Consider the following 17713-nt stretch of genomic DNA (forward strand, 5'->3'; position numbering starts at 1 on the left):
TTAGATTGACCACATGCCCTCTGCTTTTGTTTCTTTGTATTTGTTTTGTTTTAGGATAGAGATAGGAAAGTTGACTGGGGCCCCAGAGAGCTATGAAAAAAAAGAAAGGAAAGAAAGAAAGAAAAGAAGGAGGAGGGGAGAGAAATTTGCAGTGATAGAATTTTCTGCCGTAAGAGTCATGAGAGAATACAGGAGTTTCATCTGGCAGAAGGAAACTGGCTATGTGGGTCAAGAGTAAACCTGTAGGGATGCCAAGGTAACATCTCCTGAGACATGTCTCTAAATTACATCAAAAACTTCTATGAAGGATGTGTAAGTATGATACAAACCAAACAAATCCATCTTATGAGTCTTGTCTGTATTTCAAACTGATTTGCATGATTGTTGATGAATATCTCTATAAACAGAAAAATTCAGGAAGTACTTTCAGTTGTTGGTGTTTTAAAGTAGTTTATGCTCTCAATTCCATAACTAACAAGTAGAATAAAAGCTATAATGATAATTAATAAGCATTATCTGCTTGTTCTGACAGTATGTATAATGAGTTTAATACTGAATTTTTAAATCTAATTTTCTTTTAAAAGGATTGGACATTCTAAGATTTTAAGAACTTGATTTCCAAGAAATGACAGGGGAATGGGATATTAATTGAATTAATAACTGTTTAAATATTTCCATAATTACACATTTGATGGGCAATATGTCCCTATTCATCTGTTGCATTTCATAATCTAAAGTGAAATTTGAGTGAAAAGATTTGTATTTGACTTGATGATCCTAAGGGTCTATCTTGATTCAAACCGTCTTGAATCTTAAATTTTAAAAATGTGATAATGAAAAGAGCCTTAAAATGTGCTCTTCAATGTTTCTTTTCCTAAAGTTTTTTTTTTTTTCTCCTAAAACCATAACAGGTTAAACCTCCAACTGTGATTGGCCAATTCCACACCCTTTTCTTTGGATCTGTCCGGATGTTCTTTCTTGGGGTGCTAGGCTTTGCAGTTTATGGGAATGAGGCTTTGCACTTCAGTTGTGATCCAGACAAAAGAGAAGTAAACCTCTTCTGTTACAATCAGTTCAGGCCAATCACTCCACAAGTAAGTTTTCCTGTGGGGTCATGAACATTGACTCAGCAAGCAATACAATTTTTAGCTTTCTAATGTAAAATATGTCATAATTAGATGAGAAATACTCTAACAGGTACTATTTTTATAATTATGCTACTTTATTTCTAACTAGTTGCATGTTACAAATAAATTAATTTGAGGTGGTCAGGACTTTCTTTCAACTATAGCATTCTACTATCTGTTGATGTTGTTACTCTAGATATTTCTAGATACATTATATTTATACATTATTGTTATGTAATATTATATTATATATATTATGTTATATAATATTATACATTATTGTTACATTATACTTCATATTTCTAGATAGAAACAAATCATTTCACTATTATCAGTAATAGTATAGGCAATGACAGTAAAACATAACTATATTTTCAAAACTGCCGTATGTTTAAAATTTTAAACATCTTACTAAATAAATGAGATATGTTTAACTTTATTACCTTCACTGTATTACTTTATTGCTTATAAAAATTTTATAAAACCAAAATTTTCAAATTAACCTCTATGGAATCAGTGAATTGTTTTTAGTGTACTCTTGGTTCTACAAGGATTAATTAATTTGACTAAGTTATTTCTGGCATCTTTAGGTATTCTGGGCATTGCAACTAGTGATTGTCCTGGTTCCTGGAGCCATTTTCCATCTTTATGCTGCATGTAAAAGCATCAATCAAGAATGCATTCTTCAAAAGCCCATCTATACTGTGATATATATCCTCTCAGTTTTATTAAGAATTAGCTTAGAGGTAATAGCATTTTGGCTTCAGATTCACCTCTTTGGTTTCCAAGTAAAACCTCTTTTCCTGTGTGATGCTGGATCTCTTGGGGGGAAATTGACAATTATAAGATGCATGGTTCCAGAACACTTTGAAAAGACCATTTTTCTCATTGCTATGTATACATTTACTGTAATTACAATTATATTATGTATTGCTGAAGTTTTTGAGATCATATTTAGAAGATTATGCTTTCTAATTAGGCAATGACCAAAGAGTTGTTTAACTGTAATCATGCCACATTTACTTATAATTCATTTTTATTTAGTTTTTTTCTTATTCATTGAGTATCCCAATTTAAAACACAACTATCTGTTCTTTAAACTTACTTTAGTTGTATGAAATTTATGTCAACTATAAAACATTAACACTAAGTTCTAAGATAGTGTTCCTTGAAAAAAACCACTTAATTTTATTTTAATTTTGTCACTTATTTTATTGAAATAAATACATAGAGGCAATGTTAACTCATTTTTAAACAATGCTTTCAGAGAGACCTTTCACATAGAGCATATTCATTGATCACAGTGTTTCGTGGTTAGAGAAAATTTTACAATCTCTTTTACACAGAATGGAAAGTTGATATTCAGGAAGATTAATTTATGTGCCTGAAGTCATACAACCAGACTAGGCTCCGGATCTTCCTATTCCCTTTCCACTCAGCCAAGCAGTGTTCACTTTGAAGACGAAACCATTTTCTCATTCATGTAAAATGTGACTGATTTAAGTAAAAAGTTGGAAATTATTTACTAAAGAGTAATTCTATATTTTGGTCACTAACTTGAAGAAATGGAAAAATTTCATTTTAGTATTATAATCCTGTTTTCTTGAAATTTTTAGTATCAAATGAAATGGAAATATAACCAGAGAATAAATTGTAAATGCTATGGATTATATTGTGCATAGATTCCTTGTTTCGTGTTGGGAAAAGAGAAAAAGGAAAAACCTCTATGCCCTTAGATATCCTGTAACAACAGCTTCTATATTCAATGTTATTGAAATGGAAAGTTATGCTAATATTAAGTTATATTTCTTCAATAGCTAAGAAGTTATTTCAAAGACAGTTTCATATTAATTCAGTGTGTTTCTTTTTATCTGCATGCCTTACCAACAATCATCTTATCATCTTCATTTTGTATCATTTAAAATCTTTATGTGTTACTGCATTATACTGGTGTCTGCCTAAGAAAAGGATAGTCCGCCGCGGCTCACTAGGCTAATCCTCTGCCTGCGGCACCGGTACACGGGGTTCTAGTCCCTGTCGGGGCGCTGGATTCTGTCCCGGTCGCTACTCTTCCTGTCCAGCTCTCTGCTATGGTCCAGGAGTGCAGTGGAGGATGGCCCAAGTGCTTGGGCCCTGCACCCGCATGGGAGATCAGGAGAAGCACCTGGCTCCTGCCATCGGATCAGTGCAGTGCCCGGCCGCAATGGCCATTGTGGGGTGAACCAACGGAGAAGGAAGACCTTCTCTCTCTCTCTCACTGTCCACTCTGCCTGTCAAAAAAAATTTTTAAAAAAAAGAAAAGGATAGTCAAATACTGAGGTTTTCAATTTTTTTTATCTTTCATTCTTCAGTCTATTTTTGATATTATGAATTTGTGGATTTAGAATTTTTAAATCATTGCATTTTATCCACATAAAAGTGCAGGAAAGCATCCAATTTGTATCCATTCAACAAGTGCCTCTGAGGATATATTATTTAGCATGTACTGCATTGACAGTCCAAATATAACGATAACTAAGATGTAGTTATCTTTATCAGACCACATCCTAGTGGGTGGATATGGCATGCCAAGATAGTTGGAACTGATGCAAATAGCCTTCTCTGAGGGGAAAAAAATAACTATTTAGTTACCGTCTTGTATTTAGAATCACTTATGGTTCGTGTTAATAAACACCATTAATCTATTTCATTTAAATAAACATTATTATACTTAAATTGTCTGCAGATAATAGACTCCTTTATTGCCTGAATCCAAGGGAGACTTCTCCCACCCATCTTCCCACAAACACACATATCATCATTACAGGAGATACTTTCCTCCCTGCATCTTTTCAAGGCTTAGTAATTTTTGGTTGAATGTCAGATATCGTGGGTTTTACCTCGATGGAAGCTGGGGTTTTTCCTAATCATAAATATTCTTAATATTTATTTTGGGACACAATAAAGTTATTTGGAAAAAGATGGTCCTGTCTGCCTTTTTAAGCTTTGCTAGATATAACCAGTGTAGTTTTTACCAAAGGGCTAAATTTGCCTCATTACTAAGACAAATCCTTTCTGAGTGATTTATCAGGTGTCCCTTTGCTGGTTTGGAAATCCTATCCTTCCAGTATTCTCAAAGTCTTGAATTTCATCCTCATACTGGTTGGCTCATAGTTGCTAGATGAATGGATATATGTACAAGAAGGAAGTCTTCTGTGCATCCAAGGGAAAAAAATGGAGAGGGGTAAAGACATTATCATGGCCTGCTTCTCAGGATTTTTCACAGGGAAGATATTTTTTTCTAAACACCCCTTAATGTCATTGCCATTCATAGATAAACATGCTGATCTACTCTTATTCATTCTTGAGAGTCGGCCATTGTTAAAGTATGCCCCTTTATTGAGAGATTTTCCACTCTAGCTACTGGAAACTGCTACTATTCTCAGTGTCCTGTGTGAATCATGAGTTCAGGTCGTTTTAATCCTTTCCTGATGTTCTTTTCCAAGAAACATCTTTAAAGGCGTTGCACTGATCAGAATTCAGGTGAAGGCCCATTGGAAATCTCTGGAGTTCTCTTGCTTTGCTGCTCTCCCCTGGGTTTCAGTCTGCCCTTTGAAACCCAGCCACCCTGACATCCCTGGACTCCTCCACAGGCAAGGTGGAAGGATAGGATATCAAAGCCCCAAAGGACACTGCTTACCTCCACTTCCAATGGCACTGCCATGGTCTGAATTCCCTGGCCCCACCAATTCATGTTGGAAACTTAATTCCCAACGCAACCATATTGAGAAGTGTGACCTTAAAGAGATGATTATTACATCATGAGGGGTCTGTCCCCAGTAAGGGGTTAATATTGTTATTGAAGGAGTGAATTTGTTACTGCAAGATTGGGTTTATTGTAATAGGCAGTTCAATTCTCTCTCTCTCTCTCTCTCTCTCTCTCTCTCACTTTCTCTGATGATGCCACTGTGTGGTGCCTTCCATTGTGTTATGATACTACAAGAAGGCTCTCACTAGATGTCTGCCCTTGTTTCTTGGGCTTCTAAGAATCCAGAATTGTAAAAATAATAAATTCTTTTCTTTATAAATACCTAGTTGGTGCTGTTCTGTTATAGCAACACAGAAAGGACTAACACAAGTACATATTTTTATAGTCAAAGATGGATATAAAGTGAAAGTACTAGATTAAATTATTTGCTGATCTATTATACTACAGTTATATTTTGTTAATAACTGATCAGGGTTGGTAACACACAGCCATATGATTTTAGATAATAAATGCTATATAAAATTGTTTCAAATATGAAAACCTAATTTATCTGACAAAAATACAAATATAATAAAAAACTGAGTGTCAAACTAAATAAACATCCAACCATTTAAAAATATATTTAAAACTATTTCATAAAAAATTATTGGGTCAAATAAAGTCAAGATGGAGTTTTTCAGGCTATTTATAAATGAAACACACAGGCTACACAGTTAACACTGTGTGGAAAATTTGTAGTGTACAGATAATTGACAGCTGAAGATAAATCCACTGTGAAAAAAGAAGCAGCATAATTCAAATCAGACATAAGAACTTTAAAATAGGGGCAAGTGTTGTGGGGCAGCAGGTAAACCCACTGCCTGCAACACCAGCATTCCATATGGGCACTGTGTTGAGTCCTGGCAGCTCCTCTTTCTGATCTGGCTCACTGCTAATGGCCTGCGAAGGGCAACAGAAGATGGTTCAAGTACTTGGCCTACTCCCACCAATGTGGAAGACCCAGATGAAGCTTCTGGCTTCTGACTTTGACCTATCTCAGCCATGGCTACTGCAGCCATTTGGGGAACAAACTTGTGGGTAGAAGATCTCTCTCTGTCTCCCTCTTTCTCTCTGACTTTCAAAAAAAAAAAAAGGAAGAAGAGGAAGAAGAAGAAAAGAAAGAAAAAAGACTTCAAAATAAAACTAGGAAGAATAAAAATAATTTAATAAAGATATTGGCAAAAAAAGTCATACATTAGAAAAATACACAATAGATAAATCCATGATGGCTCTTTAAAATAAATAAACTAAATAAGACTCTGGCAAATGAAATCAAGAAAGCAATAGATTATTAAGATTATTATAATGATATATATATAAAGTATATAACTGGGAGCACATTTTAATAAAGATGTACACTATAAAATGTAAGACAAACAAGCAAAACAAAGCGACATGATATTGACTAATAAGCTAACAAAATAAATTAAATAGAATCATTAAATATTCAATTAATACAAAAGATAGCAGAAAAGAGAATAACAAAAACAGTTGAGATAAATACAGAACAATAATAAGGCAGTAGACCTAAACCCAAACATATCAATATTACAATAAATATAGAAGGTCTTGAGACCTAAATAAAACAGATATTATCTGAAAGTATTTTTATGTCATACCAAATTATCAAGACCCTCATCTTAAATATTTTTAAGTATTTAAAGATTTAAGATTTAAGGCCAGCGCCCCGGCTCACTAGGCTAATCCTCTGCCTGCGGTGCTGGCATACTGGGTTCTAGTCCAGGTCTGGGCACCGGATTCTGTCCCGGTTGCTCCTCTTCCAGTCCAACTCTCTACTGTGGCCCAGGAGTGCAGTGGAGGATGGCCCAAGTGCTTGGGCCCTGCACCCGCATGGGAGACCAGGAAAAGAACCTGGCTCCTGGCTTCGGATCAGTGCGGTGTGCCAGCCGGCCGCAGTGGCCACTGGGGGATGAACCAACGGAAAGGAAATCTTTCTCTCTGTATCTCTCTCTCACTGTCCACTCTGCCTGTCAAAAAAAAAAAATATTTAAGATTTAAAATATTTAAGTATTTTGTAGATAATAAGAAACAGAAAAAAATATATCGTGAAACACTAAAATTCAGAGACCTGGACTAAATATAGTAATACGACAGAAATCAAGAGCATGTCAGAGCAAGGACAACTGAGAAAGTTTTAAAAGTTTTTTGCAACAATTAAAGTTTAATTTCATTAGGAAACATAACAGTTATAATGTGTATGTCACCAATTACAGAGCAAAACTTGATGAATTGAAAAGAGAAATAATTGCAATTATATTAAATAATTGCAAAACATTTCTCTCAGCCAATTGGCAAATAAAGCATCTGATAGAATACATAGGATTTAAATATTGCTGTAACTATCATGAACTAACTGACATACATATAACATTCTACCCATTCAGCAACAGAATATATATTCTTTTCATATGTATGTGGAATATTCACCAAATGAGACAATTTGAGCCATAAGAAAATCTCTAAGATTGACATCATATAGGGTATATTCACTGAAAACAATGGATTTAAACTAAGAAATCAATAAAAATCAGATATCAGAAATATTCCAAAATGTTTGAAAAACTAATATACATTTACATTTACTAGACCACGAATCAAAGAAATTATGAAAGAAACTTAAAATAACTTTAGGGGCCAGGACTGTGGCACAGCGGGTTAAGCTGCCATCTGTAGTGCCAACATTCCGTATGGGGACCAGTTCAAATTCCAGCTGCTCCACTTCCAATCAAGCTCCTTGTTAATGCACCTGGAAAAGCAGCAGAAGATGGCCCAAGTGCTTGGGTCCCTGCACCAATGTGGGAGAACCAGATGAAACTCCCGGCTTTGGCCTGGCCCAGCCCAGGACATTGTGGCCATTTGGGGATAAACCAGTGTATAGAAAGTATCTCTCTCTTTCTCTTTCTCTCTCCCTCTTTCTTTCTCTGTCTCTCACTTTCTGTAACTCTGACTTTCAAATAAATAAATCTTAAAAAAAGTTAAACAAAATTATAATGCAAACACAATTAATCAAAATTGTGGAGTGCACTAAAACAGTGTTCAGCCGAATAACAGTTCTAATATTATATTACGAAAAAATATAAAATGCCTTTTGCTTCCTGTCTTAAGAAGTTAGAGAAGAATTTAAATACAAATCAAATAGAATGATGGAAACAAAAATCAAAGTTTAAAACAAAAACTGAGGGACAATAGAGAAAATCAATTAAACAAAAAGTTAGCCCTTTGAAAATATTAGAAAAGCTGATAACTTTCTAGCTAAATAATTTAAGATAAAGAAGAAGAAAAGGAAAGTTGGTAGTATGATAAATGAAAAAATATATCACAATAAGACATTGAAATGATTATAAGGGAACACCATAAGGAATGTTATGGCAGTAAGTATGATACTTAGATAAAATGGAAAAAATCCTTGAAAGACATTTTCTAAAACCTGAATCAACAATAAGCATAAAGCATTAGTATGCTTATATCTATTAAATAAATTAAATTTAAAATCCAAAGATTTTCCATGAAGAAAACTCCATGTTTAAATGGCTCCCTGATGACCTGCATCAAATATTGAAGGATGAAATAATATTCTAAAATTTCTTTTGGGAATTAGGAGGGAACAAGTGCCATTTTGTTTAATGACATCAGCATAATCTGGATATCATAATTTGTACTGAGGTGTATTATTAAGCATAGTGTAGAAAAATATATGCAAATAATATATCATGTTCAAGTGGGGTATATTCCATACATGAACGGTTATTTTAACACCTGAAAACAATTAAAGTAACTGAATTGCATTAATGGAATAAAAGACAAAGAGTACACAGTAATATTAATTGATACAGCTAAAAGTGTGACTAAATTTAATACCTATCAATGATGAAATAAACAAAATCCAAGTCTTTCATTCCAAATGGGAACAATCTAAACATGATACAAACTATCTAAGGAAACCTATAGGAAACATCCCATTTAATACTGAAAGAATCTGGAAAAAGACAAAGCTATCTACTTTTGCTACTTCTATTGAATACTAAATTGGATTTCAGTAAGACAAAAACAAAAACAAAATAAATGTATATTTTGAACATATTTTTTCAAAAGTTATAATAAGACTGAGATAAGCAATGCAGACTGGAAAAGAATAAATATTATCCTTATTCATGGACAAGATCATGTACACAAAAAATTCTAGAGGATGTAAAAAAAATCTAGAGAATGATTAAATTTATCAAAGCTATTTGCAGAGTAATAAAAAGTGAAAATTAAATTGTAAAATATGGTGTCATTTACAACCATACATAAAACATGAAATACATAAGGATACATTTCACAAAATATGTGCTAGACTTGCACAAAGAAAACTGTAAAATAGTAAGGGTTGAAACAAAGCATAATTTTAAGTTAATGGGAACAATAACCATATCATATCCATAGTTGGAAAGCCTTAATCATTTACAACATCAATCACTCCAAATTAACCTGTATATTCAATCCAATTGCAATCAAAATTTCAGCAAATTTTTGCAGAAATTGAAGCAGTTTACAAATTTAAAAGGAAACGTGAAACACCTAGAATAGCCAACACAACTTTGAAGTAACAATACAAAAGACAAGACTCACATTACTCTCAAGACTTCTCTGAAAGTACAGTAATAAAACAGTGTGGATCTGGTATCAGGACAGGCAAGTCAAACAGGAATACTACAGAAACCAGAGACCAGAAGGCATTCTGCACATATGTAGCTAATTGTTTAAAATATGTGATAGTGTAGCTCAAAGGTGCTGCGACAACTAAATATCTTTGCTGAGACTATAAATTAAAATTTTTATCATTTCAATGTTTTCCAGCCACCATCCTGGTAAATGGACCAAACCACATCTTCAGGGTCTTCTCTGTTACTCTTCTGATCTCTGTTAGGGGCAACTGTAAACAAATAGGATATGACACTGAAAAAGAAACTAATGCCACATACACAGTTTCCAAAATATATAGATACAGATATGTAACACCCAAAGTTGTTCTGACCACAGCTGAAACAGAAACTTCTTTAATCATAAATACACACGGAGTTCAGGACATGGTGCAAGTGTTTATCATCAAAACACCTGTCAGTTCTAGTGTCTTTTCTTCTTCCTGTTGTAGGTCTTGTCCCCTTGCACATCTCTTCTCATTCCCCTTTTGTAAAGGTCAAGCCCCATCCCAGCATCCATGATGCCAGATCCTTCAACAACTGGTCAGTGACTGGCAGGTATTTGGGTCAGCAGAGTATTTTGTTTTAATCTGGGCTTCACTTCACATTCCAACTTCCTGGTAATGCACACACTGGGAAGACAGTAATAATGGCTCAAGTACTTGGGTTCTTCCCACCCGTGTCGGGTACCTGGGTAGAGTTCTAAGCTCCTGGCTTCAGTTCCTGGCCCAGCCCCATCTGTTGGGGGCATTTGGAAAGTAAACCAGTGGTTGCCAGATATCTCTGTCTCTGTGTGTGTGTCTCTACATTTCAAATAAAATGAAAATATTTACAATCATTCATATATTTATTTGAAAGGCAGAGTGACAGAGCAAATGGGACAGACAAGATGGACAGAGATATTCCATCCACTGGTTCACTCCCCAAATGGTGGCAATGGCTGGTGATATGCCAGGCCCAATCCAGAAGTCTGGAACTCCATCCAGGTCTCCCAACATGGGTGGTAGGGAACCAGGTACTTGGGCCATCATCCACTGTTCTCCCAGGCATACAAGCAGAGAGCTGCATCAGAAATGGAGTAGCTAGGACACAAACAAGTGTTCTGACATGAGATGTTGGTGTCACAAGCGGTAGCTTAACTCACTACACCACAACACTGGCCCCTAAGATGAAGATTTTAAATAGGCTAGTCAATGCTGGATGGAGGAGAGCTTAGATCCTTCTTCATACTAAAACATCATGATAAATTATTAATAGCAAAACCAGAAAAACAAACTTCACTGTTGATGGTATTTACTTTGCTTCATAGTGTAATTGCAATGTGCTCTCATGCTAACAATGTCTCTGTACTTCTGTCCATCATATCAATTATCCTCTCATAAAAACAGTCTTGGGCCAGCGCCGTGGCTCAATAGGCTAATCCTCCACCTTTCGGCGCCGGCACACCGGGTTCTAGTCCCGATCGGGGCGCCGGATTCTGTCCCGGTTGTCCCTCTTCCAGGCCAGCTCTCTGCTGTGGCCCGGGAGTGCAGTGGAGGATGGCCCAGGTCCTTGGGCCCTGCACCCGCATGGGAGACCAGGAGAAGCACCTGGCTCCTGGCTTCGGATCAGCGCGGTGTGCTGGCCGCAGCGTGCCAGCCGCGGCGGCCATTGGAGCGTGAACCGACGGCAAAGGAAGACCTTTCTCTCTGTCTCTCTCTCTCTCACTGTCCACTCTGCCTGTCGAAAAATAAAAATAAATTTTAAAAAAACAGTCACGTATGTGTGCATTTGGAGTAAAATCCACTTCTATTTCACTTACATTTTTATTCCTTCCCTAAATGTTTCCAAATGGGAAAGGAATTGGCAGTCTCCAGCCCTAAAAGAAGAGATGAGAAGAATAACAGGAAGAAACAGCCTTCACCAGGAAGAGAAACATTCTTTTTTCAGGTACAGAAAGATGGAATAGAGCAAACATAAATCACAAGAATATGTGCTGTGTAGTGATGTCACCAGCAAGTAATAATGGTTAGGTGCACAAGCTCTGTATCCAAAATGCCTAGATTTGGGTGCTGAATATTAATCCTTGCTGTTGTGACTTTGTGCAAGAGACCTAAAATCGGGACCGGCGCTATGGCATAGCAAGTAGAGCTGCCATCTGCAGTCTGGCATCCTATATGGGCGCCGGTTCGAGTCTCGACTTCCACTTCTGAGCCAGCTCTCTGCTGTGGCCTGGGAAAGCAGCAGAAGATGGCCCAAGCCTATGGGCCCCTGTACCCACGTGGGAGATCCGGAAGAAGCTCCTGGCTTCAGATCAGTGCAGCTCCAGCCATTACAGCCTATTGTGGAGTGAACCCGTGGATGGAAGACCTCTCTCTCTCTGCCTCTCCTTCTCTCTCTCTCTGTAACCCTGAATTTTCAAGTAAAAATAAATAAATCTTAAACAAAGAGACCTAAATCTATGTCTCATTTTTCTCATTAATGAAATATTGGCCATGATAATATACTCCTCACAGAGTTTACTGAAGACTAAACAAATTAATGTAAATACCATAGAAACATTCATGATACACGGTAGATGTACAGCAAAAGCTAAGTACATATTACTTTTGAGTTGTAGCCAAATGAAGTAGAAAGAATTCACATCTTACAACCTTAATCTCAATAGCAGGAAGTGCAGGTGTCGCTCAAAGCAATCAGAGCAGAGGGAAGTCATCTGTGGACATTCACTGGGGCAGGTTTTCAGCCCTGGATGTCCCATTAAAATTTCATGGGGACATTTGAAGAAATTCTGACATTTAGGATCTAACAAAGAAGAATAAAATCAGAATGCCTGGGAGACTGACCTCCATATGAATTCAGTCATTTAATAACTTCTGAGATTAAAGCAACCACATTTGAGAGTCAAGAACAGGAAAATAATATGTGAGAAGTTATCAGGAGGAAAAAAAGACATTTACGATTATCCTTGTCTTCTTTTCTTCATTAATTTCTCTTTAATTTCAGCAATTCCTGAGTGAAATGTCATGGGAATGGGAATAAAAGAAAGAGAAAGAACACACATATATGTGGCTCAGATTGAGAGAGAATACAGAACTCAGAGCCCAGTTGGGTGAAAAAGACCAAGAGTAAGATGATGTACTCTGCAAATAGATACAGACAAAGGCTGTGGATGACATAAGGCCATGAAGCCAGTCCTTCCAGAGTGGAGGAATGGGAGTGATTAGAAAATGGTAAGCAGAGGGAAATCTCAGAACTATGAAAAGGAGTTTTAAATGTCCTCAACACTGGGACTAAAACAGATTGTAAATAAATACGAAGGTGGTTGGAGGAAGTAAGCTGTAAATTCCTGAAGAATGATAGTTTGTGAAGGAGGCAAGAAAACGAGTTACAGTCACCGAGGACAGAAGGCAAAGCTGATTTCTTCTGCATACTAGTAAGAAAACAGGAAGTCCAAATACCCTACCTGTGCATTACAAGATAATGAATGTAAAAATAATCTCCAAATGGTTAAACACTATCCAATCTACAGATGATTCATCTACCAAAACATGCATTAGCCAGTCCAGAACAAAGGCACGATTTTCTTTAAGCTTTATGTATCTGAATATGTTTAAGTTGGGGGAAAAAAAAGCATAGTTATTTTACCAATGTGTCAACATAAAAAATTTTAAATTTAAACACACCATTTCCCCCCTCATACAAGAATTGAAATTAATGTTTCTAAAATCAAAAGCCTTCTACAGACATTGCTGATATTTTAAGAACTGGAATTGATCATTCCCGAATGATACCAAAGTCTATCCACGCCCATAACCCTTCTCCTAGTCAACAAACATGACTTTCTTGTTCTGTCCTGTTTTTTTCAAGGATTTATTTATTTGAAAGGTAAAATTCCAAAGAGGTGGAAAGACAGAGAATCTTCCATCCTTTAGTCACAAAGAGAACAAATAACAAAGCAAAGCAAAACAAGAAGTCTTCCTCCTACCAGCAGAGAGCGCTGGTGCCATGCGCCATACACTCCCGAGGCTCCAGGAGCAACGAGTCAGGCGCACTGGTGATGTCCCTATTGGGCTCCCGTAGTCGACCCGATTTCGCGGAGTTAAGGAACAGCGCGTGGGATTTGCGCGGAGTGACCGTGCGCGCGACCGGCCAGACGGAAGCGGAAGTGTCGGCAGCGCGCAAGTAGGAAGTGGTGATAGTCCGGAGTGGAGATGGCCGCGCTGGCTCCGCTGCCCCCGCTCCCCCCACAGTTTAAGAGCATACAGCATCACCTGAGGACGGCTCAGGAGCATGACAAGCGGGACCCGGTGGTGGCCTATTACTGTGAGTCTTTTCGAGTCGCCGCGCCTCCCCTTACTCAGTTACGTTCCGGGGCCCTCCCACCGCCCCTGGGTGTGTGGGGCACGCCACGCCTCCCGACTTTAGACTTGAGCTTCGACCTCTGGGCCTCCCTGCGAAAGCCCTGGGGTCCCCGCGGACTTCAGGGCGCCAAACCTTTTCATAGACCCCAGGAAGGCAAAAAAAAAAACCAACTCAAAACACCTTGAGTTAGTTAAATGCCCCAGAAGTGACTGCATGGGCTCTGGAACTCGAATACACTTCCCCGAGTTTGTCTGTGTCCACACAGGAGAGCCTTCTGTCTCTGGCAAGTAACTCGGGTAGGGCAGTAATTGAGTCTGGGGATAAACGCAGGTGAGTGCCTCTAAGGGAGGAGTGATGTGGACTAAAGGAAGACGGATCGGCTGGAAACGTGGTAACATGCACAGGCTGCAAGCCCATTCCGAAGCAGATACATGGTTCAGTGGAGAGTTTGTTACTAACCTGTCAGGACTTTAATACCTGCAGTTGACACCTTCAGTAGCAACGTGCGACTTCGGTTGTGATACGCAGAAGCTACAGTTGGTGGAAAATAGATTGTCCAGACGTCTTCTTAAACGGCGATTGAGAGGAGTGGTTCCCGTAATTTCATGTAAATTTTTCATATCCCATACTGTACCTTCAGTGCAAATAAAACAGGTGACCAAGCACCTGTAAATCTGCTGAAAAGGGTTTGGTTTGGTTTTAGTGGAGCTCAGTATTGTATGTCCTCTGTTGTGGGCGTTAGGTTAGCTACAACCTGGTCCACATCATCCCTGCCATACTCCACACCTCATTTTTCAAATGCAAGACCCTCTGCCTAACCACCATGTTTCCACTCTCTTGCAACATCGACCTTTTTTCTGTGCTTGGAAAACTCTTGAGTCAAAATCTAAATTCAAATATCTCCTCTTCTGTAGTCAGTCAGTTGATCATTCTCTGTGGATTTCTGTCGTGTCGTTCAAATCTTAGAGAATTATTCCTATTATATTTGTTCTTCAAGTTCCTCAAGCAGGGACCATTAATCATTCAAAATGTATTATTGAGTTTCTGCCTTGTGCCAAATCACTGGGCACTTTTGCTATAATTCCTGTAGTCTTTGATCTTACATATAGTAACATGAGCATGGTTAGAATGTTAGGTTATGGAGAAAAGTAAAGCAGGGGAAGAGAATAAGGAATACCAGGAATGATGGTAGGGAGTGCAGAGGGTATTTCAATTTCCAAGTGTTTGGAGAACAATTCACTGAGTTCACTCTAAGAAAGGCATGAAAGGCAGGTCTTGCTGCATGTGTGAAAGGAGGAGCAGGGGACCCTTTGTGACTGAATTGGATACCAGGAGGGGGAAACTCATGTGACATGGACAAAGAGGTAATCTCTCCTAACAGTGAAATAGGACCCCTTGTTCCTATCTGAAACTCATCCCTGTTCATGAACTATATTATAAACTTTTGTGACTGCCCAAGGGACCCTTTATTTCCTGTGTTAGTATTGTCTCCTAGTTCTTTCCAAGGTGTCCCACCTTGCTGTCTACCGAACCTTGTAGATTGAAATAGTTGTCTGTGGTTGTCTTTACATCCTTATCAATAAAGGTTTTTTCAGCCCAATTCAGACTAGTATTGATGCGCAATATTTTACCGAAATTACTCTCATCAGGGTTATGAACAAACGTTTTAATCACCAAGTCCAGACTTAATGAAAATTATGTTTTCAAACAGATGCATATAAAAGAATATATGTCATGCACATGTAGAATTTAAGGAATAATGGACAGTAACATTCCCACTATATTTGATAGGTTTTTAGATTTTGTAATTTCTGTCTGCCTGCTGGGTGTGAAATGATGTCTCATTGGAGCAGAAATTTACAATTCTGAGTCTTAATAAGGGTGAACAACTTTTCATATGTTAATTAACCATTTGTGATCCCCTTTTGAAATGCCTATTTATTGCTTTTGTCTGTTTTGTATTGCTCTGCTTTTTTTTAAATTAATAATGTAGATACTAATTCTGTTTTATATGTGTTGGAAATGTCTTCTAGTTCGAAGTTTGGTTTTTTACTCTATTTAAGAAGTCCTTTATTCAAAAGTATTTAATTTTAAAATATAGCCAACTTCTCTGTTTCTTTCTTTATGGCTTACATTCTGATTTCCTAGGCCTTTTTCTCTTTGTGTGTACTTTTTGGGATTTTGGATTCTGAATATCTAGATGGATTTCATATTAGTAGCTTTTCACTACTACAATGAATTACCTGAGACAGCCTAACTCTGTAAAAGAAAAAACTGTGTTTGTTTTCTTTCTATAGTTTTGGAGGTTCACAATTCAAGATCATAGGTTTGGCCTGTTGCCAAGGCTTTCCTACTGGCAGGAGTCCTGAGGTGATGTGGAGCATCATAAAACAAGAGGGCGCATGTGTGTCTGTGTCTCTGCCTCATCTAAAGCTGCCGGGATTCAATTATGAGGACTTCACCCCAGTGACCCAATCCAATCTAATCACAGCCAAATGCCTCACTTCCAGCTTTATAATTGGGTTAAGTTGGTGCATTCTCAGTGCCAGTAAGACTCTGAAGTTTAGCCTACTGTATGAGTTTGGGGACCAAAATATGTTCCAACTAGCAGGTATCTCATCAGTTCTGGAAAGTTCTCTATTATAATCTGCTCACATATTGCTTCTCTTTTATTATCCCTGTTTCCTCATAAATTTTGATTAACGTGACATTTTTCATTCCCATGTCTCTTAATTCTTTCATGTTTTTTACTTTTTGTCTGTGGTACATCCTGTGAGTTTTTGTGGCCCATTTCCACCTCCGCATATCCTATTGTCTAACCCACTTATTGAATTTTTCTCTCTTGTTTTTTAATGCCACTATATTTGTTTTCAAACTGGCCTAGTTATTTCTGATACTTTCTTATTACTGATGATATTTTTAATCACTTATTTATTGAAACACTTTTAATGTGTTTATTTATACTTGCTGTGTGATCATTTCCATAGCTACTATATTTATGGGTCTGATTCTACTGTTCAACAAAATACCATTTATAGCAACTTCTTTCCTTATAGTTGTGTGCTAAGCATAGGAAATCAGTGCTCTTCAAACTGGGCTCCAGTAATTTAAAAGGAATCAGTGTCCCAATTCTGAATTACGATGCTTTGTTTCCTAAAATTGATCTTCCCGACAAAACTCCTGTGGTCAGGATAGCAAAGTAGTCTTTTGGCATTTCCTGTTTACAGTTGCCCTTTTCCTTTAAAGAAGAAAAGCATATATTCAAATATAATCACTTTTTTTAAAGATTTATTTATTTATTTGAAAGTCAGAGTTACACAGAGAGAGGCAGAGGCAGAAACAGAGAGAGAGAGTGTTCCATCCACTGGTTCACTCCGCAATTGGCCACAACGGCCGGAGCTACGCTGATCCTTAGCCAGGATCCAGGAGCTTCCTCTGGGTCTCCCAGGTGGGTGCAGAGGCCCAAGGACTTGGGTCATCTGCTGCTGCTTTCCTAGGCCATAGCAGAGAGCTGGATTGGAAGTGGAGCATCTGTGTCAGCACCCATATGGGATACCAGCACTTCAGGCCAGAGCATTAACCCGCTGTGCTACAGCGCCAGCCCCAAACATGATCACTTTTATGAGTATTGCCCCTCCCAGGAGTGAAGGAGGAAAATCTTGCAGGATGTCCAGAAAAAGAGACTATTCAAATGATTACTATTTGGGAAGCATGCATTTTTAGCCGGAGCTTCCTGTCTCTTCTTTTCTTTT

The 17713-nt window shown here is 37.6% G+C and overlaps 2 protein-coding genes across 2 annotated transcripts in view; both read left to right on the top strand.

Annotated features, from left to right (window-relative positions):
- Window positions 1–273: 273 nt before the first annotated feature.
- On the top strand, window positions 274–2113 carry GJE1 (gap junction protein epsilon 1). The gene is made up of 3 exons (XM_062187745.1): window positions 274–312; window positions 912–1094; window positions 1718–2113. Exons 1-3 carry the CDS (start codon window positions 274–276, stop codon window positions 2111–2113), a joined length of 618 nt encoding a protein of 205 aa, XP_062043729.1.
- An 11643-nt stretch (window positions 2114–13756) lies between these two features.
- Window positions 13757–17713, top strand: part of VTA1 (vesicle trafficking 1) — a 94655-nt gene continuing 90698 nt past the window's right edge. Inside the window, exon 1 of the mRNA XM_062186850.1 lies at window positions 13757–13922. Within this exon, the coding sequence (XP_062042834.1) occupies window positions 13811–13922 (112 nt within the window). The 5' untranslated portion in view covers window positions 13757–13810. The remainder of the gene's footprint in view (window positions 13923–17713) is intronic.

This window comes from Lepus europaeus, chromosome 3 (assembly GCF_033115175.1).
Source record: "Lepus europaeus isolate LE1 chromosome 3, mLepTim1.pri, whole genome shotgun sequence".
In the NCBI taxonomy this organism is placed as follows: domain Eukaryota; kingdom Metazoa; phylum Chordata; class Mammalia; order Lagomorpha; family Leporidae; genus Lepus; species Lepus europaeus.

Bases quoted from the DNA above. Each gene is read 5' to 3' on its own strand.
- GJE1 (XM_062187745.1), top strand. From the start codon at position 274: ATGTCTCTAAATTACATCAAAAACTTCTATGAAGGATGT. The intron at 313-911 runs GTAAGTATGATA...AAACCATAACAG, and splicing joins AAAACTTCTATGAAGGATGT to GTTAAACCTCCAACTGTGAT. The intron at 1,095-1,717 runs GTAAGTTTTCCT...TGGCATCTTTAG, and splicing joins TCAGGCCAATCACTCCACAA to GTATTCTGGGCATTGCAACT.